Source organism: Bidens hawaiensis, unplaced genomic scaffold (genome assembly GCF_021521415.1).
Source record: "Bidens hawaiensis isolate Kalapana, Puna unplaced genomic scaffold, B.hawaiensis_p1.1 tig00002306_1, whole genome shotgun sequence".
Lineage (NCBI taxonomy): Eukaryota > Viridiplantae > Streptophyta > Magnoliopsida > Asterales > Asteraceae > Bidens > Bidens hawaiensis.
Genome location: NW_027491123.1, coordinates 1,781,486 through 1,808,726, shown reverse-complemented (window position 1 = coordinate 1,808,726; position 27,241 = coordinate 1,781,486). Strand labels below are relative to the sequence as shown.

The 27,241-nt window shown below is 35.5% G+C and overlaps 1 protein-coding gene and 3 pseudogenes across 3 annotated transcripts; 2 read left to right on the top strand and 2 right to left on the bottom strand.

Moving 5' to 3' along the window:
• Positions 1-1,090: 1,090 nt before the first annotated feature.
• LOC143615097 (anthranilate synthase alpha subunit 1, chloroplastic-like) lies at positions 1,091-5,639 on the top strand (annotated as a pseudogene). Its single transcript, XR_013150407.1, has 11 exons — positions 1,091-1,244; positions 1,906-2,090; positions 2,192-2,362; positions 2,805-2,956; positions 3,026-3,141; positions 3,216-3,462; positions 3,531-3,587; positions 3,688-3,840; positions 3,914-3,994; positions 4,445-4,531; positions 5,392-5,639. The product of XR_013150407.1 is annotated as an anthranilate synthase alpha subunit 1, chloroplastic-like (transcript).
• Positions 5,640-6,240: 601 nt separating this feature from the next.
• LOC143615092 (putative zinc metalloprotease EGY2, chloroplastic) lies at positions 6,241-9,799 on the bottom strand (annotated as a pseudogene).
• Positions 9,800-11,380: 1,581 nt separating this feature from the next.
• LOC143615954 (syntaxin-31-like) lies at positions 11,381-13,747 on the bottom strand (annotated as a pseudogene). The gene is made up of 6 exons (XR_013150572.1): positions 13,499-13,747; positions 12,775-13,025; positions 12,552-12,693; positions 12,419-12,457; positions 12,151-12,354; positions 11,381-11,819 (listed from the first exon to the last, which is right to left on the bottom strand). The product of XR_013150572.1 is annotated as a syntaxin-31-like (transcript).
• An 8,754-nt stretch (positions 13,748-22,501) lies between these two features.
• On the top strand, positions 22,502-26,128 carry LOC143615942 (signal peptidase complex subunit 2-like). The gene is made up of 5 exons (XM_077088931.1): positions 22,502-22,646; positions 23,305-23,456; positions 23,569-23,650; positions 24,417-24,562; positions 25,895-26,128. Exons 1-5 carry the CDS (start codon positions 22,530-22,532, stop codon positions 25,986-25,988), a joined length of 591 nt encoding a protein of 196 aa, XP_076945046.1. The 5' UTR covers positions 22,502-22,529; the 3' UTR covers positions 25,989-26,128.
• Positions 26,129-27,241: the final 1,113 nt, after the last annotated feature.

The following is a 27,241-nucleotide window of genomic DNA, read 5'->3' as shown; positions in this document are numbered from 1 at the left end:
GATATGTGCTTACTTGATTATAATTTAGGTCATGTAAAAAACTTTTGTATAAAAATAGGATTAAACATGTCTCAAATGAGAGTAGAACCAGAACTATTTGGTTGTGAGTAATACCCCTTTGTCAGTAGACCAAGATAGTGGTTATGCAATTGAGTTTAAATACTAAATATACATATTGTTTTACTAAAAGTACATATAATTTTAAAAATAGAATTCGGGCCTAGCAGAGTGTCACTATAGTCGTCAACCACCCAACCACACCTTATGGCCGACCCTGATGAACGGCCAAATTTTATTAACAAACAAGACACTAGACTTGAAAATAACCCATCAAAATCTGATCGTTTTGAACGTCCACTAGACTAGCAAGACGCTTGACTAGACACCCGCAAACAACCCAACAAAAATTTTATATATCACATATTTAGTTATAGGATTTAAAAATAACATTTAAATGAATCCTTATCTGGCTTTCAGTTATTTGGTTTAATTATATTCCAATATCATAATCCAATAATTAATAATTCTCAAATTCTGAAATTACTTTGCTTTTAGAAAATCACACCTTTAGGAAACCAAATTGAGTAAAGGAAACCGTAATTCAACACATTTAAAAAAACAAAAAATTCATAAAAGTATAAAACGTAAAAAGTCGGTATCCAACAAACAAAGAAATATATTTATTCTTATAGATGGAGGAAAAATTAATATTCCACACGTGATCTGATCTGATCTGATCTGATCTGATCTGCACTGCACCTTTTTAAACCGTTACCTTATATATATATATATTGTTCCTTTTATGACATACAACATAAAACCACAAAAATAAAATGTACAAATGTTAATCCAAAACGTACAAGTGGTAAATACAGACGGTGTGAATATCATGATTACGAACCTGGACAAGATATTTTGTAAGTTTGGAAACACAACAGTCATAAAGCAGCATCTCCGCTCCCGGAGCTCCGACCTGCATTAATTTCTGTGCCTATATATACACACACACATACATACACATTTCATGTATGTATCTATCTATCTGAGTCTTCCAGTGAGAATATCTTCAGGTGCATTTTGGAGTCAGTGAATGATGCAATCCCTAGCTTTTAACCTCCCGTCGTTTCACAGGTTTTCTCCGCCGTTGAATGGACAATGCTCCGCCGGAAGTAGAAACAGACGTGGTTCGGTTTCGTTCCGTGTTCGTAGTCCGGTTCGCTGTGTTCTTCAGTCTCCGTTTGTAGGTAATATTTTACTGCTTGTTGCATTGAGTTGATTTAGGTCTCGTTGTTTAGCTGATTTCAATCGGAAATGTGTTTCGGAATTAGGTTTTTTAGTTGATTGATTATGAATCAGTTGACTAATATTAGTTACTTTATTTTTTATTTTTTTATTTATTTTATTTTATTTACTAATTTTCAGTCTCCGTCGCTAGGTAATTTTGTAATGCATTTGATTGATTGCATTGAGTGTTTTTTATTTTATTTTATTTTATTTTATTTTTTGTATTAGTAGTTGATTTAGGTAACTAGGTCTCGTTGTTTAGCTGATTCGAATCCGAAACGTGTTTCGGAATTAGTTTTTTTAGTTGTTTGATAACGAGTTTAACTAGTTTTGAAAGGTGATGAAGCATTAGTAACTCCTTTTAAGTCTTGTTGTTTAGCTGATCTTATTTAAATTGAAAATGTGTTTCGTAATTAGGCTGTTTAGTTGGTTGATAACGAGTTTAACTAATTTTGAAAGGCGATGAAGCATAGTAACTAATTTTAGGTCTTGTTGTTTAGCTGATATATATCAAAAATCTGTTTTGGAATTAGGATTTTTAGTTGATTATCAAGTTTAACTAATTTTGAAAAGCGACGAAGCATTAGGAACTAATTTTGATTTTGAACGTTTTATTTCTAGCTGCCGATGAAGCGAAATTTGTCGAAGCGTCAAGGAAAGGGAATTTGGTGCCGCTTCAAAAGTGCATATTTGCCGATCACTTGACGCCGGTGCTAGCTTACCGTTGTCTGGTCAACGAAGATGATCGAGAGGCTCCTAGCTTTCTTTTTGAGTCGGTGGAGCCTGGTTTCAAAACTTCACAAGTTGTAAGATTAATGTTTTTAATCTCTTTCAGTTTGTTGATTGTGTATGAATTTATGTTTGCCATCTTGTATGATTTTATGACATGGCGATTTCAATTTGTTAGGGTCGGTACAGTGTGGTAGGGTCTAATCCAACACTTGAAATTATTGCTAAAGAAAACAGTGTGACAATTGTGGATCATGAGAAAGGAAGTTCTATTCAGAAGGTTGTTGATAACCCTATGGAGATTCCAAAAAGTCTCAGCTTCTTGATGATCTTCCCGATACATTTTGCGGTATGATCTACAACTCTTTACCGTAACTAACTAGTACAGGTTTCTAAATGTGTACCTTCATGTGTAAAGGGAGCCAGGGAGGGTATGATTTAATCCTCATGTGGCAGCCTGGCAGGGTAGTTGAACAAAATGTAGGACATAATGAAACATTGTTTATTAGTTGAATGCATTTTTTTGCATCCGGTTCTTGTTGTCATGTTTCATGGCTTTTGACCAGGCGACCGTTCATTGTACTTTGTAGATACGCATTTAATCATTATGTTAAATTTTGGTATTGTTTATTAGAACATTAATTGCTTGCTTCCGCATTTAACCTCAAATATTTTAAGGAAGGGTGAATTGACCAAATCATGATGTTGACTTGTATACTAACAAAAAGTTTATAATTTACATGCATAAATGATAAAGAATCTTATTGTAACTTTGACTGCTTTACGTATAGGTGGATGGGTCGGGTACTTTTCATACGACACAGTTCGTTATGTGGAGAAGAAAAAACTCTTGTTTATAGATGCGCCACGAGATGACAGGAATCTAGCTGATATTCATCTTGGATTGTATGAAGATGTGATCGTTTTCGATCACGTGCAAAAGGTACTCATATCATAATAATATACTTTTTCTTCATGAAACTTTCTCATAATAATTAATTTTGAGCTTCAGAAAGCATATATTGTTCACTGGGTGAGGCTCAAACAGTATTCATCCACTGAAGAAGCTTATAAAGATGGACTAAAACGACTGGAAATATTGGCGTCTAAAGTACATGATATTGATCTGTAAGTCACTTATCTTCTATATAGCATTCTGATGATTCTATTATCCATATATTCACACAAGTTTCAATCATTAGGCCAAAGCTAGCTCCAGGTTCTGTTGAATTAAGCACACAACAATTTGGAACTCCTTTAAACCAGTCTAGCATGACCAGTGAAGAATACAAAGCAGCAGTATTACAAGCAAAAGAACACATTCTTGCAGGCGATATTTTCCAAATTGTTTTAAGTCAACGCTTTGAATGCCGCACGTTTGCAGATCCGTTTGAGATTTACCGAGCATTAAGAGTCGTGAATCCAAGTCCATACATGACTTATTTGCAGGTACATTGTTTATAATCAATCTTTTGAAGTTATTTTTCTTAACTTTTTGTGATGCTTCATGTTATCAGGCTCGTGGGTGTATCTTGGTTGGTTCAAGTCCAGAAATTCTCACTCGTGTGAAAAATGTCAGTTATCAGTTTCCTTCTTTTATTTATAGATATTCCTATTATTGAAAAGCCTTCAAAAAGATTTATAAACATTTATTAATTATTTATCCTTTGACAGAATACGGTTGTTAATCGACCTTTAGCTGGGACTGTAAGAAGAGGAAGGACTCCTGATGAGGATGAACAGTTGGAGAAGACGCTGTTAAAAGATGAAAAGCAATGTGCGGAACACATCATGCTGGTTGACTTAGGGAGGAATGATGTTGGAAAGGTAATTTTGACTTTTTAGTTTCACTAGTTCAAAATGTTGACTTTGTAAATGCTGACATATGGCTCGGATGTAGGTCACAAAGCCTGGCTCGGTTAATGTGGAAAAGCTTATGACCATTGAACGGTACTCCCATGTGATGCATATTAGTTCCACCGTAAGACACTACTATTTTGTCTGCTTTTTTCATAATTTCAACTCGTTTATTGATTAACAGTCGATTTGGGTTGTGCTTTTATCTCAAACGGGTAACATAAAAAAAATTATCTAAAATGGGTTGAAAGTCAACCAAAGTCCATTTTTGATGCATACACAGTTACACTATTCAAAGATTCTATATTTTTTCATCATCATACTGTTTTTGTAATCAAAATTTAACACATTAACTATTCATAAAGAAAAAAGTGTGGGTAACACAACCTGGCCTGTTTTGACTTTGACCCGCTTGAGCCGAAACCCATTGCTATAAATGTCGAACTTACCACCTCGAGTTTGATTCTTTAACACTATACATCAACTAGATTATTTACAATTGGTTTAAGAATTCATATTATTTATATTACAACAACGATTTGAATCATTATTGCGCTTTTTTCGGTTGTTAAAGGTGACTGGTGAGTTGCTGGATCATCTGACTTGCTGGGAAGTTCTTTCTGCTGCACTTCCGGTTGGAACTGTTAGTGGTGCTCCAAAGGTTTGCTCTTCATACCATTGCCTTCTAAAAGTTGAAAAATTGGCGGGCCGGGTAGCAGGTGAAATCGGGTTGGGTCATTTTTCTATAATTTTTTAATCAGATCGAGTCAAGTTTATCCCAAAACGCTTTTTATTAAAAAATTTATTATTTCAGTGAAAGTTATAGTTTATCACAAAATAACTTTTGTCCAAAAAATTTTATTTCAATGAAAATTTTATATGAACAGATTATTTATGAGATCTAACACACTAAAAATATAATTTCTGGGACTTTTGACCCAGTTTAATTTTTAGTTAGTTTTTTCATTGAGATTTTATGCATTAAACATACAACTTTTGAGACTTTTGACCACCAGTTTTGTTTTTATTTTATTTTTTTCAATAAGATTTAATGCATTGAAAATTCAATTTTTGAGACTTTTTGACCCGTTTTCTTTTTAGTTTACTTTTCAATATCTATTTACTTTTTACATCAAGATTTAATGCATTAAAAATACAATTTTTTGAGACTGTTGGCCCGTTTTCTGTTTAAGATTTAATGCACTAAAAATAGTATTTTTTTCATTTTTCACACTCTATAAAACATAACCCAAATACATGGGTTGAAATCGCCGCCTCTATTGGAATCACGTAAAATCCAAAAAATAATTTTTGAATGATGTTTTTTATTGAATAAAATGACTGAGGATTTGATACACGAGAAGTACACTTTTTATACTTTCGACACGTTTCCTTTTCATTTTTGTGCCTGTTTGAGCCATTAAAGATGAAACATAGCCCGGGCCATAAAGAAGTAAATGGGTCCAAATTGACACCTCTATTTGTGAATACTTTAAAAACTCTAACACTAATCTGATGCAGGTGAAGGCAATGGAACTAATTGATAAACTAGAAGTCACAAGACGTGGGCCCTACAGTGGCGGGTTCGGGTGGGTATCCTTTTCAGGGGAAATGGACGTGGCCCTGTCCCTCAGGACCATGTGTTCCCAACGGGAACCCGCTATGACACAATGTACTTGTACAAAGAAGACAGCAAGAGGAAGCAGTGGGTGGCGTACTTTCAAGCGGGTGCGGGTATTGTAGCTGACAGTGTTCCAGAGTGTCATTGATCTAGCCGAGTCAGACTTTTGTGACTAAGTTAAGATTGGTTTGTTAAATCGGTCAGAACTAGAATGTGGTTCGTTTTTGTTAATGGCATGTGGGAAATGCAATCATGTTGATAGTGCAAAACAATTGCTTTTATGTCTATTTATGTTTTAAGTTTCTTGCCATAAATACCTTTTAGAAAAGTTTATAAAATGGGTCGACAATGAGCCTGTCCGATTGAGGTTCGGATTGGGTTAAAAAAACAAATATTATAACCTGAATGTATACATTAAAATACTTATAAATGTAAGTATAAAAACTGAAAAATAAGCAAGCCGAACCTTAGCCTAAGCCAAGCCCGATCTTGAAAAACTACTCACGAGCCGAGTTGGAGCTTTTTAAGTTGAACGGGTTGACAAGCTTGAGCTCACCACAGTTCATTACACCCCTTAGCTCTTAGCAGCTATTTGTTTATAAAAGAAGCCTTAAGTGTTATATATCATACTTACATCATCATGTTGTCGAGCTAGAACTCGTTTGCCACACTAATGATTTTGCTATGTTTACCAACTAAACATGTATCAACTTTAAAATCGATATGCAATATGTTATACGGCATTTGATGTAACCTCTAACATAATAATTTAACACATAAATCTTTATTATTCCACTACACTAAAGAGCTCTGAGCTCTTGTATTGTACTAATACCACTAAAGACTTGTAATAGATTCACTTGTGAAAGGGAAGGGATAAGGCAAACAAACAAGTAAACTCATTACTAAAACTAATACTCCCAATGCAACATACTTATTATCGGGCCCACTTATTTCTTCAGCCAGTGGAGCAATCGGCCCGCGCTGTAAAAAGAATACCATAACTAACCAATAAAACGCCACGTCATCTGTTAACGACAATAACCCCAACAACACGACAGAAGCAGCCGATAAACGATACGCAGCCTGTAAAACACAACCAAAGTGTTCATACAGTTGAAAATAAATCAAAATTGTTTAGGCCCTAACTAGCCCGATCGACCCATTTCAAACTAAATAAACATCATTAAGCAAAGAATGGAACCTTTCGACCCCATATTGCAAAAGATATTCGACCACCATCTAGCTCGCCTGCAGGGATGCTGTTGATTGCATTAATGAGAAGCCCGGCCCAAGCCCAAATCACTAATGGGCTCACTGATATCATTGCTCCTTCTTTAAGAACATCACCAAGAAGTAGTTTTGCTATCCCACCAGCAAGAAATGATTTGTGAAATACAGAAGCATCAACAACAATCCCAGTACCATCCATTGGTGGCAAGTAAAAGCCCAAAAGCAAAAGAACAAGGCCCATTGTAAAGCCCGCTAAAGGGCCTGCTGCTGCGATCTTAAGAAGAGCCTCACGGTATGGTACAACGTTTAGAATCCGTGTTATTGCACCAAACGAGCCTATCTGCCACAAAAATATGTTAATGTGTTAGGGCCAAAACAGGTTATCTTTATATGGGTTGAAACAGGCCGGGTAGGTTCAAGTCGGGTTGGTTCAAAACACTTCTTGTTCAGCATGTTTAACCATTGTCTATTAAGTCGGTTTTTTATTAGAGGCTGCTAGGCCCTTTAAAAATCAAAGATAACCTGAATAACTTAAGGGTCAAATTTGACTTCAGTTGACTAAGTATAAACCTCACCTGCCAACTTGGTACAAAATATGGAACCCCGAGTTTTAACTCCTTCACTTTTGGCAACCAAAATGTGAGTGATTTCATGTACACCCAAAACAAGTGCGGTTACAAGGCCTCCAGGAAGCCCGTCCTTTAATAAGTCAATATTGTCAAAAACGGATCTGAACATCACAATATGCGTGCTACTATTAGAAAGCGAAATGAAAGGCACTATTAGAGCGATTGGATAGATTTGCATACAATAAGTTTGACTGCAACGCGGGCACGTTATGTAATAGCAACGTGCATATTGTAACTAATCCAAACGCTCCAGCAGCAAACCATTCAGGGGCACCTTTAGCGGGAAAAAAAAATAGACTTAACCACAACAATCTAATGAAAAAAAGCATACAGACAATTACGACAAAGATAATATTACTAGCTAACAATACCAGTTGTTTCCGGTTGTAAGGTATTTCTAGGAACCACAACTGCCACAGGTTTATCATCTTCAGGATTTACCAAAAGGAAAAGCCTATATGCATCCCCATAAGTATCCTTCACATCATGCAGAAATTACATATTTAGCCTTTCCCTAACAGGTTCTCATGGTTGATACAAATAACTAACCTGCAGTCTCTTTTCCATCTTTTTGTAACTGACAGCAGGCGATCCTCGCAGGTTTCCTTTAAACAACACTCCCCTCTATAACATAAAGATAAATATGAATTAATAACCAAGATTTGTTTTTTAGTCACATAGAAATGTGATGTAAAACATAGTTATGTGTATATGACCTGATATGATTCTTGGCTAGTAATAAAAAAGGTGTCGAATCCAAACACTTGGTCTTTTAGTATTTCGATTGTTTCATTTGGGATCGTGATTATGTCATCAAGCTGATGTGGCTGCTAAGAATGATTAGAAATAAAGAATGCTACATGAATAAAAGTGGAAATGATATTAATGAATTATTCACCTTCACATATGGTAGGTTTGATCCATTTGTAATCTCTATATTATGAGTCTCCTGTTATGAAAATCAAGTTGATAGTAGTATAATATATCATCAAATTTATATTTATATAAGAATAATACCTCAATGACTTCTTTAGGCTTAGCTTCAAGACCATCTTTATTTAGTAACCGGTTAAGCGCCTCCAGTTGACTATAATGACTTTTATCCTTCAGAAGTAACAAGAGCAATTTTCAATCAGAATTTCTAAATAAATTGTCGCATAATATATTCAATATTGAAACTTAATTAGTATTTCATAATTTTATCCTATATGAGCTAATAAGCATCTCACCTCATGCAGTCCTTGAGCCTTGGTCCTATCCAGGAATCTGTTAGAGTGTTTCCAACTGATTAGGCTGCCCCTTATCCTAACAACAAAACTTATCAATTAATTCTGAAATCAAAATATAACTGTATCAATTAGTTTTGTTGCTCGTTTGCATGCCACTTTATTGTAATCGTTTTGAATTTAATGAAAGCTTATTTCTTCTGTATTTAATTATTCATAAATAAACATTTTAACAAAAAAAAATAATTTTCAACAAGTACTTCCTCATATTTTCATGTTAACATGCCGTTTTCGGATTGTCAATCCACAAAGATATTTGCTTTTCCATTAGGGCTACATTGTTTTGTAAAATAAGATAATAGTTCTTCATAAAATATCGTTAATTCACGACCAATGTATCTTGTTTATCTAAACAGATTGTAGGATTAGGGCCGGCCCTAAGGGGGGCAACGTGGTCGACCGCCCCTGGCCCGACACCCTGCTAGGCCCAAATATTTATAAAAAAATTATATATAATTTTTATGTAAACAAATATGTAATTTAAATGTTTAAACTCAATTACACAACTACCAGCTTGGTGTAGCGGCAAATGTTCAATCAAAACGTTACGGGTTTTAGTCTCACTTGAGACATAAATTTTTTTTTTTTTTGCATGACCCAAATTATAACCAAATAAACTTATTTAAAAATTTAAATGTTTAGAGAAAAAAAAACCTTTTTACTTAAAGCCCTACATTTTTTCTCCTTCGGCCCAAAAATTTTAACCCATCTCGGAGACGGCCCTATGTGGGATGATAAATACGTAGATGGACACTGACCTTACGAATATATTTTTTATTCTAATCATAAATAGGTTGAGCCTTGTTTAAATATTAGCATGTTAAACATATCAACTCAAACAAAACACGTTTAACAAAAGTGTCAAACAAGTCAAGCCGAGCACCACCAAATAACGAAGCTAAAAAACTAAGATAGATGCATACTTTATCCCCCGTCTGGTCTGGTCTCCGTTTCAATGGCTCTGCATTTTACCACTTGGTTGCCACGAACCCTTGACCTAAACATATATCACAAGTCACAACATTATACTCCAAACAGTAAGTTCAAAAAACTACAAATCAGTCCACTAAACCAACACACCAAGATACACTCGGATGCAACCGAGGAACAAAGTTCTGGCAAAAACGCAGAGGCGTGATTATAGTCGATGCAGAAGTCATCTTAAAGCATGTGACGTTGAAATTGTTGGATTGGTTAGAGTTTTAGTAGGGAATGGAGGTTTTGGATTGTTAAATGTGTAGAGTGAATAAGGAAATGATTACTTGGAGAATTTAAAATCTTATCTTGGTAAAAACTAAAGAAGTTGGCATGAAAGAAATATGGAATCGTGTCAGCCATAATTCATCAGCATGAGCACCCATACTGTGGATAATTTAATATATTGTTAAAACTATAAAGAAAAAAATATATGTTAAATAGATATGGATAAGAGAGTTGATTAAGGTGTATTTGTTTTCATTAATCTCAATGATTATCTTTTGGTTGTGGCCGACTATCGAATTGGCTGCTAGCGGTCTAATCTTTTAATGTATTGTTTCCAAGGATTCGCAACTAATAGAAATCTAACGCCACTACTTGCAGGTCGTTTGGAAAAATGATTTTGGCCGGAAAAGTCACATTTTTTTGCCGGAAAACTCAACTTGGCTCAACACCAACCAACCACCACCACTTAAGCAGGAAAAGTCACATCAATCGATTCCGACAATGGTTCAAGGGTTCCGACGACCTCAATAATTGGGACTTTTACTAAAAACATTCCTAGAGGTCGGATCTAAGATTACAGAGATGTTTGGGACGAAAATGTTGAGTTTTCTGGAAAATCTGAGTTTTTCGGCTAAAAACGTTTTTCCGACAACCTGCAAGTAACGGCGTTAGGATTCTGTTAGTCGTGGACCGTTGGGAACAAATACGTTAAAAGTTGGTCCCGTCGGCAGCCAAATTGTTAGTTGGGACCAGCAACGACCGAAAGATGATAGTTGGAATTAATAAAAACCAACAAAAGCCAATACACCTTAAAACTATAAAGGAAAAAGAATATATTAAATAGATATAAATAAGAGTTGATTAATTATTACTTCGTAAAAATTGTAACTTAGGTGAAAGTTGTTGGTGGCTACTCTGGATCCAAAATAGTGATTTGATTAATTGATTGTTTAATTTGACTAAAAATTATTTAAATGATCAATTATACTTACATAGGTGCTTTTGAACTTACAAGATAGTATGGAGGGTGATCAAAGTTAGTTATATGGATTTTGAAATTATATACCACTAAAACTCTAATCTGCAATTTTACGTTTGGTCATGACCAAATGCAATACTTAATTTTAAGTATGACCACTTCACTTAGGTCTACGTTGCCACGATATTGTTCTATGGAAGCGGGCGATGAGTACAGGCGCCACGTCTTGTATACCAGGTACTCAATACTCAATCTCGGAGGTGACGATGACCTTATACGTATGGCCTCCACTGTCTATGCTCAAGCGACAGTAGAACGCTACGTAGAAGCTGCCTTGGTGGAGGATGGGTTTCATCCCCAGTCTATTAAGCGCCGACCATATATCTCAGAGAGGTCGTATTTCTTTGGGCTGGTAGTAAAGGAATGCTTTCATTATCTAAAATGAAGAGCATTTCCCACCAAAGGATCAGTCCAATAACAATGTTACATTGGTCTTCATAAGATTGTTAACCAGTTGTTGATTGTGCTCAATTTTAATGCAATTAACCTGAACCTAGTTTGACCCAAACCCAAACCCACCTATACATTTTACCATGCCTGCAATCACAATTCTTAGCCATGTCAAGCTCATCAAATACAAACAAGTCACAAACCATATGATAATATCATTTCATGTTCAAATTATACTCGAATATAAAATGTATAATCGTTCCCTAAACCATGGAATTCGGAAAAATTGATTGCCATACAATTCATAAATTCTATCTTTCAATATGGTTGGCTAGCATCAAAGCATGTCTCAAAAATATAACTATGGGTATAATGATAAACATATTACTCAAGCTAGGAAGAACAGGAATACGATGAGAAATATTACCAAAATAAAAAATATCTTGATCATAAGCCACATGTTTGATGATATAGAGTTCAAATACTTCAATAAAGCTCCACGAGCACCTTCGACATTTGACAATGTTTCTTCCATATTGTCATCAATCCTGATACCAAAATTTCATTTCCATCATGCAAATATTTATATAATCCCCCCCCCCCCAAAAAAAACATTATATATATATATATATATAATTAACTATCTAAACCATTTTACTTGTTAATGAATCAAATTGGGTTCTTTAACAAGTCAAAAAAATATATAGCTAAAAGGGCACATGTCAAACAAGCCAAAGTCTAGTTTTAACGCATACATCTTAAATGGTTTATAAAAAAACTCAGGTTATGGCCAAATTTTGATGCATTAACTTTCTGTCAAAAAAACATGTCAGCTTTTTCGAAAGGATGATGAAGGGTGAATATGCAAATTTGACCGACCTGATAGCAAGCTCCCCTTGGTGTGCAACCATTGTAGCCAAATTTGTGAAAATCCCACTGAGTTCGGTTATTGTAGACTCAACACTCTGTAGAGCAACAGCACGGTTTTGAGAAAATGTTTCTTGTTGTGGGACCACCTGCTGCAACATTGATGCTCCCATATGCTGGGAACTTGAAGGTGGACCATCAGCAGCTAATCGTCGTCTACATTAACAAAAATAATAAATGTTATAAATGTTATAGATATAACATAACAAAAGTTATATACCTTAGTTGATTGCCAACTTGAACTCCATTTCCAGAAGATCTGAGAAAACCAAAGCAAGAATATTATCAAACAGAGGCATATTGGTATTCCATTGAACACCGTACAAATGTAAATAATATTATTAAAGACTCACTCAGATTGTTGTAGATTTCCAGCTGATTTAGATGGACTTGACCAAGGAGGTGGCTCCATCTTTGTTTGCTGCTGCTTTAAAGGATTCTCTCTTGTTATATTAGTAGAAATATCTGCCTCCTATTTTCATGAGCCTTAATATTCTGCCATCAAAACATGTATAAAAATACATAAATACAAGTCAGATGATTCGAAATTGTTGAACTTATAACTACAATGCAAACCTCAGTTCTTGCTGTTAACACATCCTGAAACTTTTTTGTAGCTCCCATGAGTTTGTTCTTCAAATCATCACAAACAGCAGTAGAGTACACAACTCTATCTTCTGAATAGTTACCATCAGCAATCTCCATGTTTTGTAGAGTTTGCAGATCAGATACAGCTACATTTAGAGCTGTGATATCATTCTTTATAAAAGCTGTCAGTTCCTGAATCTCCTTCAACGGATCATCAAAAATCGAAGACTTCTTAGACACTACAATCCACCAAACAAAAATGTTACAAGTCTAGAATTCAGTACAAATCCAATAAAACCTAACAGATGAACCAGCAGTACGTATCAACCGCCAATCAGTAATGCATATCATACCTAATTTTGCAGTTGATTTGTTACGAAGATATAATCAATACGAGACCGAAAGCAAGGAAAGTAATGTGAAACTAAATATGATAAACAGAATTTGAAACCCTAGGCTTAAAAAAATACATAGAAACCTAACAAAGATGTTACAAGTCCAGAAATCAGTACCTAACAGATGATCCAGCAGTACCTATCAATCGGTACTGCAACATAAAATCACACCTAATTTTGCAGTTGATTCGTTATAATCAATACGAGATCAAAATGAATGCAAGTAACGCGAACTGGAATCGAATCGGAACATAATAAACAGAATTTGCAACCCTAGGTTTAGTAAAATATATAGAAAGTGACGGACGAATGCTTACGATTAGCGAGTCTGGCGATTTTCTTAGAGGTTTCATGAACGCCTAATCCTATACGAGAAGCTTTCTTATTGAAATTGGATTGAAATGAAGAAGAAGAAGATGTGGATGGATCGGTTTGCTGGTGTGATCCGCCTGCTGATGTTGTACCGAATTTCTTCAATGTGTCGAAGAGTGATCGGAATTCAGATGTCCGATCGCGGAAGCTGTAAATTCCGGCAGACGCCATTGTAAACCTGACCGATGGTCCGATTTGATAGTCACTGAGCCATTTCAGACTCGGACTCGGGCGTCATACTGAAGTCTAGTATTTGTGTTGGTAGGTGGTCAAATCGGATTACGATGTGTCTAAAATGGGTCCATCCGTCACTTTGAAAGTGGGTCAAATCGGGTCAGGTCGACCCCTGCTTTATAAATTCAGTAAAACTAGCACGTGTGACGTGTGGATCTAAGCATCTAACCGAGTTTGTGAATTAGTGAATTAGTGTTTTCGCAATGGGTCGTGTTGCGTTAAAAGTTGTTTTATGCAAAATGAGCAAATATGGGAAATTGTGTCTTAACAAAACACGTGTTTATACCTTTCGTGCTCAATACTTTTTTTTTTTTTGCATCTGAGAATGAGGAGCTACTTAGCGGTGTTTAACAGGTCAGGAATAAGAGACATCCTAATTTATAAACATAATTTTTAAACGCCTCAGTTTTGTTATTCAAAAGTTGCTAACGGCACAGCTTGTTGCTCATTTGTTTTTCATTTCGTTGTATACCCAACTATTTAATGAATGAAATCCCCTTTTTAACCAAAGAAAAAAAGGGAAAAGCGAATATAATAATTAATTCATCATTTGTACAGTTAAAAGCAAAAGTTCTTAAAATGTTTTTGTTAGTGCATGCATGGTTAACATACGATGAAATTTAGTTCTTATAATAAGTTATAAATGGTATACCTGCGTGGCTATATACCTATATGATGTCAAACGATCTCACATAAAATAGACCTAGTATCAAAAGATTATTGTTTGAAGAGAAGCTAAAGTTAAGCATGGAAGTAACGACGTACGCTTACTATTATCATGAATTAAACATGTAATGTCTGGTTGGCTTAACAAAGTTTGGTAAGCTCCAACAACTCAATAAATCAAAAGAGGAAGAACTTAAAGATATGAGACAAATGGTTGAGACAAGACGCCATGACCGATTGTGGATCACCCATATGGGTCAATCAAACAAGCCAGAGTTTGATTTTGAGTTAATCAACATAGCTGATTAAAAGATTGCAAAGTTTAATCACCAAAGACAACTACAATATGCAAGAGTTGAATATCAAATCCTTCTTTAAAGATCAAATACAATTCCAAGAACTATCAACCAAATACATACCATTTCAACCTAAAGAAAAGATGAAGATTAACATATTGATGTAAGAATATCTAGAATATTAGTGAAGATAGGTATAAAGAACAAAATAAATGTTCTTGCGTGTTCTCCGCTTTAAATCTTGTGAAATTTATTGTTAAGCGTGTCATAATGTCATATGTATCCAACCTTGGTTTTATAATGACGCCCATACCATCAATAGTGACCCATAGCATCACCTAAGCGCATACCTAATTCTAACATGCTTGTGTTATGTCAAACCATGGCGTTCAAACAAATGACGCCCGACCTTCACTCCCTCTTCAAAACTAATACAACAGGCTCAGTTAATTCATAAGCATTACAACATTTTATAACTTCAATTAATTCATAAACAAACATTTACTTCAACGTCAACACTAAATCAATAATCTACACGATGATAATAAGTGTAATTCTTGGGTCTCTTTCCTCCAACATCGGCTTCAAATTGCTCCGAAACCCTCCCATCTTCATATCTCAACCCGTCATCAATCGCAAGACCCGCAACCCCTCGTGTTATCCCACCCGACCCGGATCCCACCTTCCCAGCCCTCGGGTTCTTATCATACTCCATCGGAGCACTGGGCCCACCAACATAGCTGAACTGCCGGTCAATCGACGGGCCCGGTGGAATAGCCGGAACCGGAAGCGAAGCGTAAGACTCGTACGGCGACGGAGTTAACGGCATTCGTCCGTACGACGGGGAGGGGTATTCGTGTGATAAAACTGTGGGTGAGGGGTATTTTGGTAATCTACTAACGGACGTTCACGGAGACTAATTTTTTAACGGATTTTACCGTTGACACGACCCGAAGGTCGACGGAGGTCAAACGTGGTTATGGTTATCCGGGTCGGGTAAATCGGCGAGTGGTAGGCGTAGGGATCCGATTAAGGGTTTGGGTGTGGAATGGAAGATTTGGAGGGTGAGGATGGGTGTGGGTAATGGGATGATGAAGCGTTCGTTCCAGACAGGTTTGGTGGAATTCGAGTCGTCGGGTTTGGTGACGACCCGACGGTCTGGGTCGAGCCAGAAGATGACGTAAGGGATGAGGCCACCGTCTCGCCAAGTTGACATTCTTGAGGTGTTTGGCGGAGACGATTGTGATTTTGAGGTCGAAGTTGCCGGCGACGGTGGGGGTGGCCATCGGAGAAATGTATTATTTATGTTCTTCAAAATTTGATTTGATTTATTATTATTTGTTTCATGAAAAATACTACAAGCCTCAAAATTAGAAGGTGATGGGAGCTTAACATTTTAATTTTAAAACTACCCAAAAATATGTTACAAACATAAATAGTAAAAACTTAAAAATGTTAATACTTAGCTTGTCAGAAAGAGAAAGAGAAAGAGAAAGAGAAAGAGAAAGCTCGAACATCAAACGAGATGAAATGTTCTAAACCTTTCGTGTACGGAGTGAAGTCTTCTAACTCCAACCCACTTCAAATGGCCCGTGTTGGCCATAGACTTGTGAAATAGTCTTTTTTGATTCCTTGATGTTTCCTGTCAAAAAGGTAGTCATTTCATTAGCAAACTTGAAGGTTTGTTTGATAACTTGAAATATTGTTTGTAGAGTATACTTGAAGATGGAGGGTCGGATATGAAAGTTATTGTAAAGTTGAGAGGCTAAAAAGTGAAGTCACTGGATGATGAGGGGCTGAAATGAAATACATGAAGAAATGAAAACGTTTAAACGGATTGAGCTATGGAATATTGACTGCGGTTATTTTTCTTCTCAATGCTGTTTCTTTTAATCACCGAAGCGAGGGTTCGTTCATATAGGTCTCTAGATTGTTAGATGAATCTTAATTGTTAATCAAAGTGTTCGATTGAGAGATTGTTTTGTAATTGTTTCTTTACTAGTATTGTTACCCGCGCGTTGCAGCGGGCCAGTGGTGATATTTTTGTATGATTACAAATATCGTTTTCATTTTGTGCTACTTAGGTTTACATCAAATTTGGCATACATAGCGCTTGCATTTATTGTTTTGGCACATCTGAAACTGTTCAAAGTGTATAATAATAAAACCAACAATTGAGTGGGAAATCTTAAGTTAGTGCATCTTCCTTTTCATTGGTTTGTAAAAGTCTGTCGGGTTATTGTGTCGCCTGGTTAATATATTTAGTGAAACATTGAACACATTTTTTTAAAACAATGCATATTTTAAGTTTTCAGCGAAAGATACTTAAAATTAGTTATTGAAATATACGAATAATTAATTTAAAGTGTTTCTAAATATTATAGTTTATAATTATAAACGTGGTCTATAATTATATTTTATGTTGAACATTGGTCTAATAAGGCTATGACATCCCCAAATCTTGTTATCAATCCTTCAAAGTTTAAATCAAAATCTCAAAGGTAACATTTTTAAATTCTACAGTTGATTCAAGCAATTTGCGTCTGCTATGCTCACCTATTTTCTCCTCCTATTATTATTATTATTATTATTATTATTATTATTATTATTATTATTGTCTTTGTTACAAATAAACGATCTAATGTGACAAACACACAGAAGCGAACTCCGCCACTTTTACAACATTGGTTGCATCTGGATCGATGCGAAGTGGAAGATGACGTAAGACGCAGAGCATACTAAAACCATGCATCATAATACAAAGGTGGTGACAAAAAGTTAGCCACAATGCTGACCCAACAAATAGATTAAGAATCTTTTAACAATATTAACTTCTCTCCTAATATATAACTTTATAAAGAATTTTTAGATTTTCTTTTATTAACACGTGAATTTTCTTTTATAAACTAATAAACATATATTGTTTAGTAAGAAGTTATCCATTTGTTTTAAAAATCATCACAGCAAAATCCTTAACGCAAGTCATGATGACGTGAACATTACTTATGAAGTAAAACCATACAAAAGAACTGGAATTAAAAGGATTTAAGAGGAAAACAAACTAAAAAATTTAAAACTAAACAAATGATTTTCTCTATCTTCTATATGTTAAATCAATTAATTATAACATGAATAGAATAACATTTTCGTGTATAAATATATTTAACATAACATGAATAGAATAACATTTTCGTGTATAAATATATTTAATATTTGTATAAAAAACCAACAACGTCTCTGACAGGACTGTCTATCGGGTGCAACCTTAGCAAAGGTTTGACAAGAACACACCGACTTAATTACTCAAAGACCGATTGAGCATCTCGGCGGAATCAGGATATTCAATGATTGAGAATGAAAGTTTGTGGAGAATTATCAAACACAAAACAATAAATGATAATCGGTAAAGACTATTTCAACGACAAAGATTCACTATATTAAATGATATGTCAAGTATACAGTGAATGGAATGTCTAGGGTTTTGTGCGACGGCGGCTTTTAATATTCGTCTGCAAAAATTGTCAGTATGCGTGCCAAAAAATCGTCTCCTAGTCGTACCCTAGGATGTCTATATATAGACCCTAACATTCCATGTATACGTCCTAGACATTACATAATGAAAGATAAATCTAATACAAGTGTTTCAGACCTCGAGCAAGGTATTACCTTGCTCGAGCAAGCTTCCTATACAAGGTGTGCTCAGAGAGTGTCCTCGAGCATACTTTACTTAGAATATATTCTCTTTCAGAGAATACATATTCTCTTCGAGTAAGCTTCATTCCTCTTGACTTGTTCAAACTTTGCTCGAATAAGTCCATCGAGCAAGCTCAATTCTTCTTGATGTCTTCAGCTTTTCTTATTCAGCAATCTTTATCATGCTCGGATGTAAATCTTGCTCGGTAACTGAACTGTGCTCGAAGTCTTTACTTTGATTCACGTGACATCCTCTTATGGCATCCATGCTCGTCCCCATGTGCTCGATCATCTTGTGCTCGTAACACTTGGCTGGAACTTGTATGATCAAGTTGTTTGCTTGATTGGCAATCCATGCTCGATAGAAAAATACCCTTGCTCATTGAAGTGTAGCTTGCTCGAAGCCTTCAACACTTAGAAGAATCAACCATTTAAGGTTCAGAACCTTGCTCGAAGTAGTAAAAACCATGCTCGATCGTCTGGGCTTGCTCAAATTCCATACTTAGCCGTTTTCTGAGGAGGTTGAGAAGATTCCAATCTTCCTTATCAAAAATCCGACCCAACAATCTCCCCCTAGATTGGAACAAGCTCAGATGCACCAAAACATACCTGCATAGAGTTACACATGTATCAGTTCTCTAGATAAATCATTTAAGAACGTGTCGTTTCATTACATAATTGGAATTCTGCCACATGGGCATTACAAACTAAATTTTTACAAATCAAACAAAATATAAAGATAAACAGAAATTAAAAAATCAATCATTCATTAGCTCCATTCTGTTATCTTCTTCCTCTGTTCTTGGCTTCAGCCCTTTCTTTTAGTTTCTTCACATATGCAGCTCTTTGCTTAAGCATGTCAAGTTCAGAGGAGTCAGAGGCATCACTTAGGAATCTTGCATTAATCAAATCTTGTAAATCTTGTGGATGCATATAATGCAGATCACCATCCTCCCTTATGACTGCAATAGGTATCCCTGACTCATTTCTCAAAGTGGTCGAATCATCATTTTGATTGTACGTTATGTATGTGATTCTTCCAAATTGTTGCACTCTTGAGTTGGGTTCCTTCATCACTTCTCTCGTAGCCAAACACTCTTTTAAGGTCTTCATTTTCTAATGAGAGCTGCTTGCTAAAGTTCTTTGTTTCTTTGATTCAGAGAGGGAAAGCTCGGATATGTGAACTTCACTTATTCTCTTCTTCCTCTTCTCTTTTTCTGCTTGGCTCCTGATCTCTCTCTTCTTTTGCTGCAGAAATGGGAATCCCTTTTCTGCTTGATCCTTTAAAAACTTTGAGAGATCATTCCTCAGTTGACCAGATGGTTGACTTCTTATTTGATTGTCATATAAAGTCAGCTCAGCCATCTTGGTCAGTTGTTCTGTTGTAAAGTTTCTCAAATCATCTCTGAAGATGATGAGATGTTCTGCTTCATCTTCAGTCACAACCCTCAAGGTCTTCGATCTTCTGTCAAAATAGATATGTGTGGGCAAATTCAAGTTTCTTGGCTGCACAGGCCTCACACTCTCTGACCTATGGGTTCTGCTTGAGCCCCCCATTTCAACTTTCTTAATCTTATCAAGACCCTCTTCAACATACCATCTCTTTATTGTATCTTCAGTTTGCATTAACAGTCTTGACATTTTTACTCCTTTTTTGTGGAGGGCATTCATCATTTCTGCATGAACTTCTTGTTCTGCCCTCCTCCTTTCTTCTTGCAATTTCCTGTGTTTCAAGATACATCCTCTGCTCTCTGTGATATATTTCCATTAGTTCAGCAAGAGGCATATTCTGAAACTGTTCTTCTGATATCCCTTTCTCCATCACAACCTTCTCTAATATCTCTTCCCTCTGAGGGTCCTCAAACCACCTCTTTGCATCTTGATCTTTCTTTTCTTTTTCCTCTCTTTCCTTCTGTAATCTCAATTTTAAGCCCTTTTGTACAAACTATCAATCTTGTCAAATGGTTGTAGGTTCAGGAAAGCAGGCTTGTGACCAGCCTTTATCAATACTTCTCTTTTTCCTTTCCTTACTCTCCAACCCTCAGCTTCTTTTGCCACATCCTCTTTTGATAGTCTTTGAACATACAGAGGATCATAGCCCAAGCTGATCAAATATTCAACATCTTCATTTATCTTTTCAACTCCCTGCAATTCTTCCTCATTTTCACTTTCACCATCCAAGTCCACCACTTCTTCAAGGTTGTGAAGAGCTTCAATCATTGGTTCATCATCTTGTTTGGATTGAGCTCTTCTTCTTTCTTCTAGCATCTCTGACCTCAGTCTGTAGACCATTTTCTTCACATATTTTTGTCTCTTTGGCTTTGGGGTCTCAATTTCAGATGAAGGTTTTCTTTTGAGTTGTATTTCCTCTGGTTCTTCAAGAATTATTTCATCAACAGACTCAGATTCGTCATAATGGTGGGATTTGGGGGTGTATTTATAGGTTTGGGAGAGTGGCGGTTAACGGTTATTTGACGGTTATAAGGTGGTTATGTTATGGTACGACACAACGGTTGATGGAGTCGCTTGTTTGGTTTTTTAAGGTGTTTTCGGAAGGCGCCAAAATATTAGATCGTTGATTAATTTAATAATTATTTACTTTTACATGATTTATCATGTTGAATTCGGTTATTCGGCAGTTAGTTTTTTTTTTTTGGTCTAATGTTTAATTTAATTGTATGATAAGCATGTGTAATTCATATCAACTTATGTGCGTAGTTTTGTTATTTATAATGCCAAGAAACCGTCACAGGTGATAGTGGTATAGTTTACTTGAATTAATTATTAATAATAGTAAATAAAAGACAACTATGAAAGCACTGGGGAGTAAAAAAGAAATGATAAGTTTTTGTTTTTTAATTATTATCAAAGAGTAGGAACAAAGGATGACAACCAATTCTAAATGTAGTAGAGATAATTCTTTGTCTCATTGTGATCTCATTGCTTTGGTGAAGATTTAGTTTAGGAATTAATCAAAGATTCGGATTGAATATGTAAGTTGTCAAATGCCTGCTATTCTTGAGTCTAATTATATCCGATACATGTTTGTGACATTTTCTTTGCATAAAACTCGCTCTTTTACTTAAGATGCCTGCTTGTGTCAAGGTATAATAGTCAAAGTGACTGTTATAGTGCCTAAGACGGGGAACGAGAATGAGAATAACATCATGGCTTTTTGGTGTTAAAAGTGTTTTGTGAAGCCAAACAATGAACTAGAAGGTGTATTCGACTACAGAGCACTCCCTCTCAAATGCATGATGCCATGATACAATGAAATAAACACAACTTCATATAAAAAACACTGCAACATAAGAAATGAACCAAACATTTGACTTGTATAACCCACAAGCACAAGAGTTGGTAAAAAAAAAGTTTTTTAAAAACAACCAATAATCATTACTAAAAAGTGTTTCAATGATTTACAACAAATACAAATGGTGACTAAATACAAATTATTTACAATAATCATTAAACAGAAATGCCATAGACCGAAAAGTAAAATCCTTAGGTCTCACGCATGCTACATGTAAATGTTTAACTTTTTCAGATACACCACCCCTCGTATAAGCATGGGTGTAAAACCCAAAGCCAAGCATCCTGAGTCGCTCATCCTATAAACCGGTTTAGAAGCAATAGAACAGGTCGGCTCGGTCCGATTTGAAACTGGTTTTCCTCAAACAAGTTCGGTTTTAAACCTGGTTTGATTGTTCAAAGGGGGAACTGGAACCAAAACCTGCAGTTTGGGTAGTAGGTTCATAAACCGGTTTGATTGAAACCGGTGCTTATCAAACCGGTTCGGGTCGGTTTGCCATGAACAGATCCCAAACCGGTTTTTTTATACGCCTCTAGTTATCTGTGTAAAAAAATTTGAGTAAAAATCATGTTTTTAACGAACTGGGCCAAATTTACTTTTCTCCGGACTAGACCCAAAATCCCCTTCTTAAATGGGCCAAAGGAAAGACAACTAGTAACGGCCCATAAAATTGAGCGTTACTTGCAGCTTTCAACAAAACCCCCCAAATCCCATTCATCATTTCAGACAAAACCTAAAAACTCTCAATCGAAAACCCAGCAATCGAAATCGGAGATGACGACGGCGACGACTAACGGCACCACCACCACTCCACCCACCAAAACCCCGAAGAAGACCAATCTCTTGGATCACAACTCCATCAAGCACTTGATCGACGAAACTGTCACTGAGGTACACTTCATCTTCACTCTAATCTTCTCAATTATTAAATTCCGATCTGGGTTCACTTTCAATTTCAATATAATCATCCCAATTTTGAAATTCCCATCTGGGTTTAATTTTAATTTCACTCTAATCATCTCAATTTTGAAATTCCGATCTGGGTTCAGTTTCAATTTCACTCTAATCATCTCACTTTTGTAATTCAGATTTGGGTTCAGTTTCAATTTTGAAATTCTGATCTGGGTTCAGTTTCAATTTCACTTTAAGCGTCTAAATTTTGTAATTCCCATCTGGGTTTAGTTTCAATTTTACTAAGCATCTAAATTTTGAAATTCTGATCTGGGTTTAGTTTCAATTTCACTTTAAGCGTCTAAACTTTGTAATTCTCATCTGGGTCCAGTTTCAATTTCACTCTAATCATCTCAATTTTGAAATTTCTGATCTGGGTTCAGTTTCAATTTCACTTTAAGCGTCTAAATTTTATAATTCTGATCTGGGTTCAGTTTCAGTTTCACTCTAATCATCGAAATTTTGTAATTCTGATCTGGGTTTAGTTTCAATTTCACTCTAAGCATCTAAATTTTGAAATTCCGATCTGGGTTCAGTTTCAATTTCAGTTTTTTTTTAATTATGCATCATGGGTTACGTTTTTTGTTAATTGAATCAGATCGTGACTAGCCGCGGGTACAAGGAAGATGTGAGGATGAGTAACGTTAGGTTGTTCATTGGAGCGATTATTATTGTCATTGCGTTGTTTGCTCAGTTTTACAACAAGAAGTTTCCGGATAACAAGAATTTCTTGATCGGATGCATCGCGTTATATCCTTTTATAATTCTGAGAACTGAATTTTCATTGATTAGATCTATTTGACTTGATGTATAGTTATAAATAGTTTATAATTTAAGTTTGTTTGATCTTTGACTATGGCAAGTATGTGTTGTTCAATGCGATATTGCAGCTGATCATCTACACCAAGGAAAAGAATGCGTTTTTGTTCACATATCCTCCTGCAGTAAGTTTTTATTGTCTTTTGTTATAGACTAGTTTTGATTGATTAATATATTTTTAAAGTTTTATGTTCTCATATACAATGTTTTTTTAGTTAAAACTTAGAAGTGGTGGAACTTTTTTTTTTACTCTGTACATGAGTGTAAGATCTGGATTAATATTGAAATAATATGTTTAAGTTGATTTGTTTTTATTTCTTGAAGGCTAGCATTAGGATTTAGGATCTGGACTTTTGTACTGTTCCATGTAGAAGAAATTTACGAAGTTTTATAATCAAGTATAATGCAGTTAAGGTAAATTGGGAATAAAGTGTGTTGATTTGTGGTTGTGTAAATGTTTTGTTGGTCTTTTACAAATATGTGTGTTTTCTAGTTTTTTTTTTTTTTGGAAACGATACAATATTTAACTTATTGTGAATTCTGGTGGTTGATGTGAAATTGTGAATATGCATCATCTAATTTTGAAGTTACAAGGTAACCACTTGATAAGAGTGTTGGGTGGCGTTTGGTTTGAATATTTGGTCTATAAGTTGTAACGAAAAGGAGAGAGAAAACTTAGGCTTGAAGAAAGTAACTCATGCTTCTTGTATTTTCTTAAACCTGTCTCCTTAAAACAAGCACAATGCATACTGAATGTCTTTTTGTCATCTCAAGTGAAACGAAGTATTCTGTAATAGGTTTTCTTAACCTTGTATGTTGTAATAGGTTTTTGTGTATTTGATAGCATGCTGTGGCGTCCTTGTTAATTTATGAAGTTTGTTACATTTGCAGGGCTCAGCTTATAACAGCACTGGTTTGATGGTGTCTTCTAAGTTGCCCAGATTCTCTGACATGTATACTCTCACAATTGCCAGCGCAGATCCTAAATCTATTTCTGCAAAGCCAACTGTCGAGTTTACCAAAAGTGTCACCAAATGGTATATCTCTTTCTTTTGCACACATATAATGGTTTAAACTGTAAGCGAGCCGAGAGCTCGGCTCATTTCGAGCTCTCATTCTAAAGCTGGCGCTTGGCTCGTGAGTAATTTTTCGAGCCGAGAGCTCGGCTCCTTTCGAGCTCTTATTCTAATGCTGGAATCTTTTATTATAAAATAATATAACTTATTTAGTTATTTTAATCATAGTTTTATATATAATGTTAAGCATTAGGCATGTAACGGAACCGAACTTCAGTGAACAGATTGTAAACCATTCGGTATGAAGTTTGTTTATGTTCATTTATTTAATAAAAGAACAAACATGTCTCACTCTTTCATTTATGTTCGCGAATGCTTGTTTATGCTCATTAATTTGCATTTGTTTAAGTTCATTCGTTTACGTTCATTAATATATTTCATTTAAAATGTTTTGGCCCATTACAAGTTAGACTAGTTTTATTAACTTTTTAGGCCCGAGTGCCTAATAAATTGTTTTTCATGTTACTTTTAAAAGGATTTAACTTGGTTATGTTTGTTCGTCCATGTGCATTTATTTACGTTAGTTCATCCTGTTTGCGGTGCGCGCATAATATGTATATATGTGTGAACCCTCGGGTGGGCAAAAGTGAAATTGCACTAATTTTGACGTTATTTTAGTAATCTCGTGAAAATAACGTTAAAAGTGACGGAAGGTTAATCAGGCATCATGTGGTGGAGTTGATAGCCGAAAGACAAGGTACATGCACCAATCTACCGGTGTGCCGATGGTTGAGTGTTATGTGCCGTATGTCCAAGGCTTGATGCAAAACTACTATCGAGCCGGGGGTCTCACTGGAAGCAGCCTCTCTATTTCTACGGGGTAGAGGTAAGGCTGTCTACATCTTACCCTCCTCAGACCCTACCATAGCTCTGCTATTGGTGGGATATACTGAGTACGATGATGATGATGATGATGATGATGATGATTGTTTACACTGTTAAAAAAGGAACGTATATAAACACAGACATGTTTGTTTAATTGTTGTTCAGTTAAAGTTACACGAACATGCTCCATTTGTGTTTGTTTAGTTTGTTTACAAGCCTAATAAATACAATCAAAGGTTTTTACAGTAAACGAATTATATTCGTATAACTAATAGGTTGGTTTAGGCTCGCGAGCCTACTCGAGCTTCGTGCTCGGTTTCTTTATTAAACAAGCTTAGTTTCAGGCTTGGGCTTGTTTATGCTCGGCTTGATTTGAGCTTTTAGCTAGCCGATCTCAAGTTGCTTACGAGTGGCTTCGATTGTTTAAGCCCACTCTGACTCGTTCTGTGCTTGTAAACGTTTTCACAGGTTCACAGAGGATGGCGTGTTGGTGGAAGGGTTGTTCTGGAAAGACGTTGAAGCCCTAATAAGCGACTACAAAGATAGCAAAAAGAGCAAGTGAAAAGGGATGATTGTGGTTGATAGGAGGATACAGATTTAGACATTGAAAACTTTTACCAAATAGATTTTAATCGTAACGTATGATCTTTAATGTGTTGCTCCTATTGCCAGTTGGTTTAGAATGAAATCTCATTTAGACTTATGTGTGAAGTTTAATGATAGTGATTGAAAACAATAAAAAGTTAATTGTATAAACTTAGAATTTAGATGGTAGTTTAGCACCAAATAGTAAACCCGGATGACCTTAGTAACAAGATTGAAACATTAGCCTTGTCTCAAATGTTAGTTGGACATGCTTAGGGGAGGTTATTGCACTTTGAATTGGTTATATTATTAACATACTAATCCTTTTAAGCTTTTTATGGCACTTAGTTTCTTTTAAGTTGGCTTTATCCTTTGCACTTGTATCGCTTCGCATACCCGAAACCTATCCCGAGAAAATCCGAATCCAAACTAACATGACCTGTAAAACCCAAACACGAGAAAAGACCAGTCCGAACCCGAACCGAAGTAATTCAGGTTGGTTCTTATGTCTAATTTATAGGTTTCGGGTCAACTCAAAAAACTTGGATAAGCTATTGGTTTAAAAACATTATATTATTAATAAGTATATACATCGCATACGGAACACTCTTTACATTCTACTTGTTTCTATTCCACCTATTATGGTTGGTCAACTATTTATTGTGTCTTCTATTTATTGCTAATAACAACCATAATAGAAGAATATGATTTTTTACCTTGTTATTTGATTATTTGCGTAACGAGTAAAGAAAAGTATGTTGTTTTAGTTTTCGTGTTGTAGGTTTTCTTTACTTTTTTTTTATTTTGTTTTTGTTTTCTTAGATACCCGAAACCCGATTAACCTAACCCGAAAAAACCCGGACCCAAAAAACCGTGAGAGATTTGGGTTGAGTTTCAGGTCTAAAATTAAAACTTTGATACCCGAAGAACCCAACTCGAGAAACACGAAATCCGAAGAACACCCCTAGAAGAAACTAAGATTATGTAAGCAAAAAATCTTTTTAAGGGAGCTTTACAGTTAGTTTTCTTAGTGGTTTATATCAAATGAACTTGCACCTATTTGTATTAGTTTCCTATGTAAGCACTGCATTCTTTACACGTATTCTTCTGCTGCATTGTGCTCGTTGATGAACAAGTCAAGCTCGAGCTCCATATACGAACAACCAAATGTGAGCTCTATTTGTATGTCTAAGCTTACTCGTTGATATTCAAGCTATATGACTATGTCTA

Coding starts and splice junctions, on each gene's coding strand:
- LOC143615942 (XM_077088931.1), top strand. CDS start 22,530: ATGACGACGGCGACGACTAACGGCACCACCACCACTCCACCCACCAAA. Junction 22,647..23,304: donor TCGACGAAACTGTCACTGAG/GTACACTTCATC, acceptor TAATTGAATCAG/ATCGTGACTAGCCGCGGGTA. Junction 24,563..25,894: donor ACCAAAAGTGTCACCAAATG/GTATATCTCTTT, acceptor ACGTTTTCACAG/GTTCACAGAGGATGGCGTGT.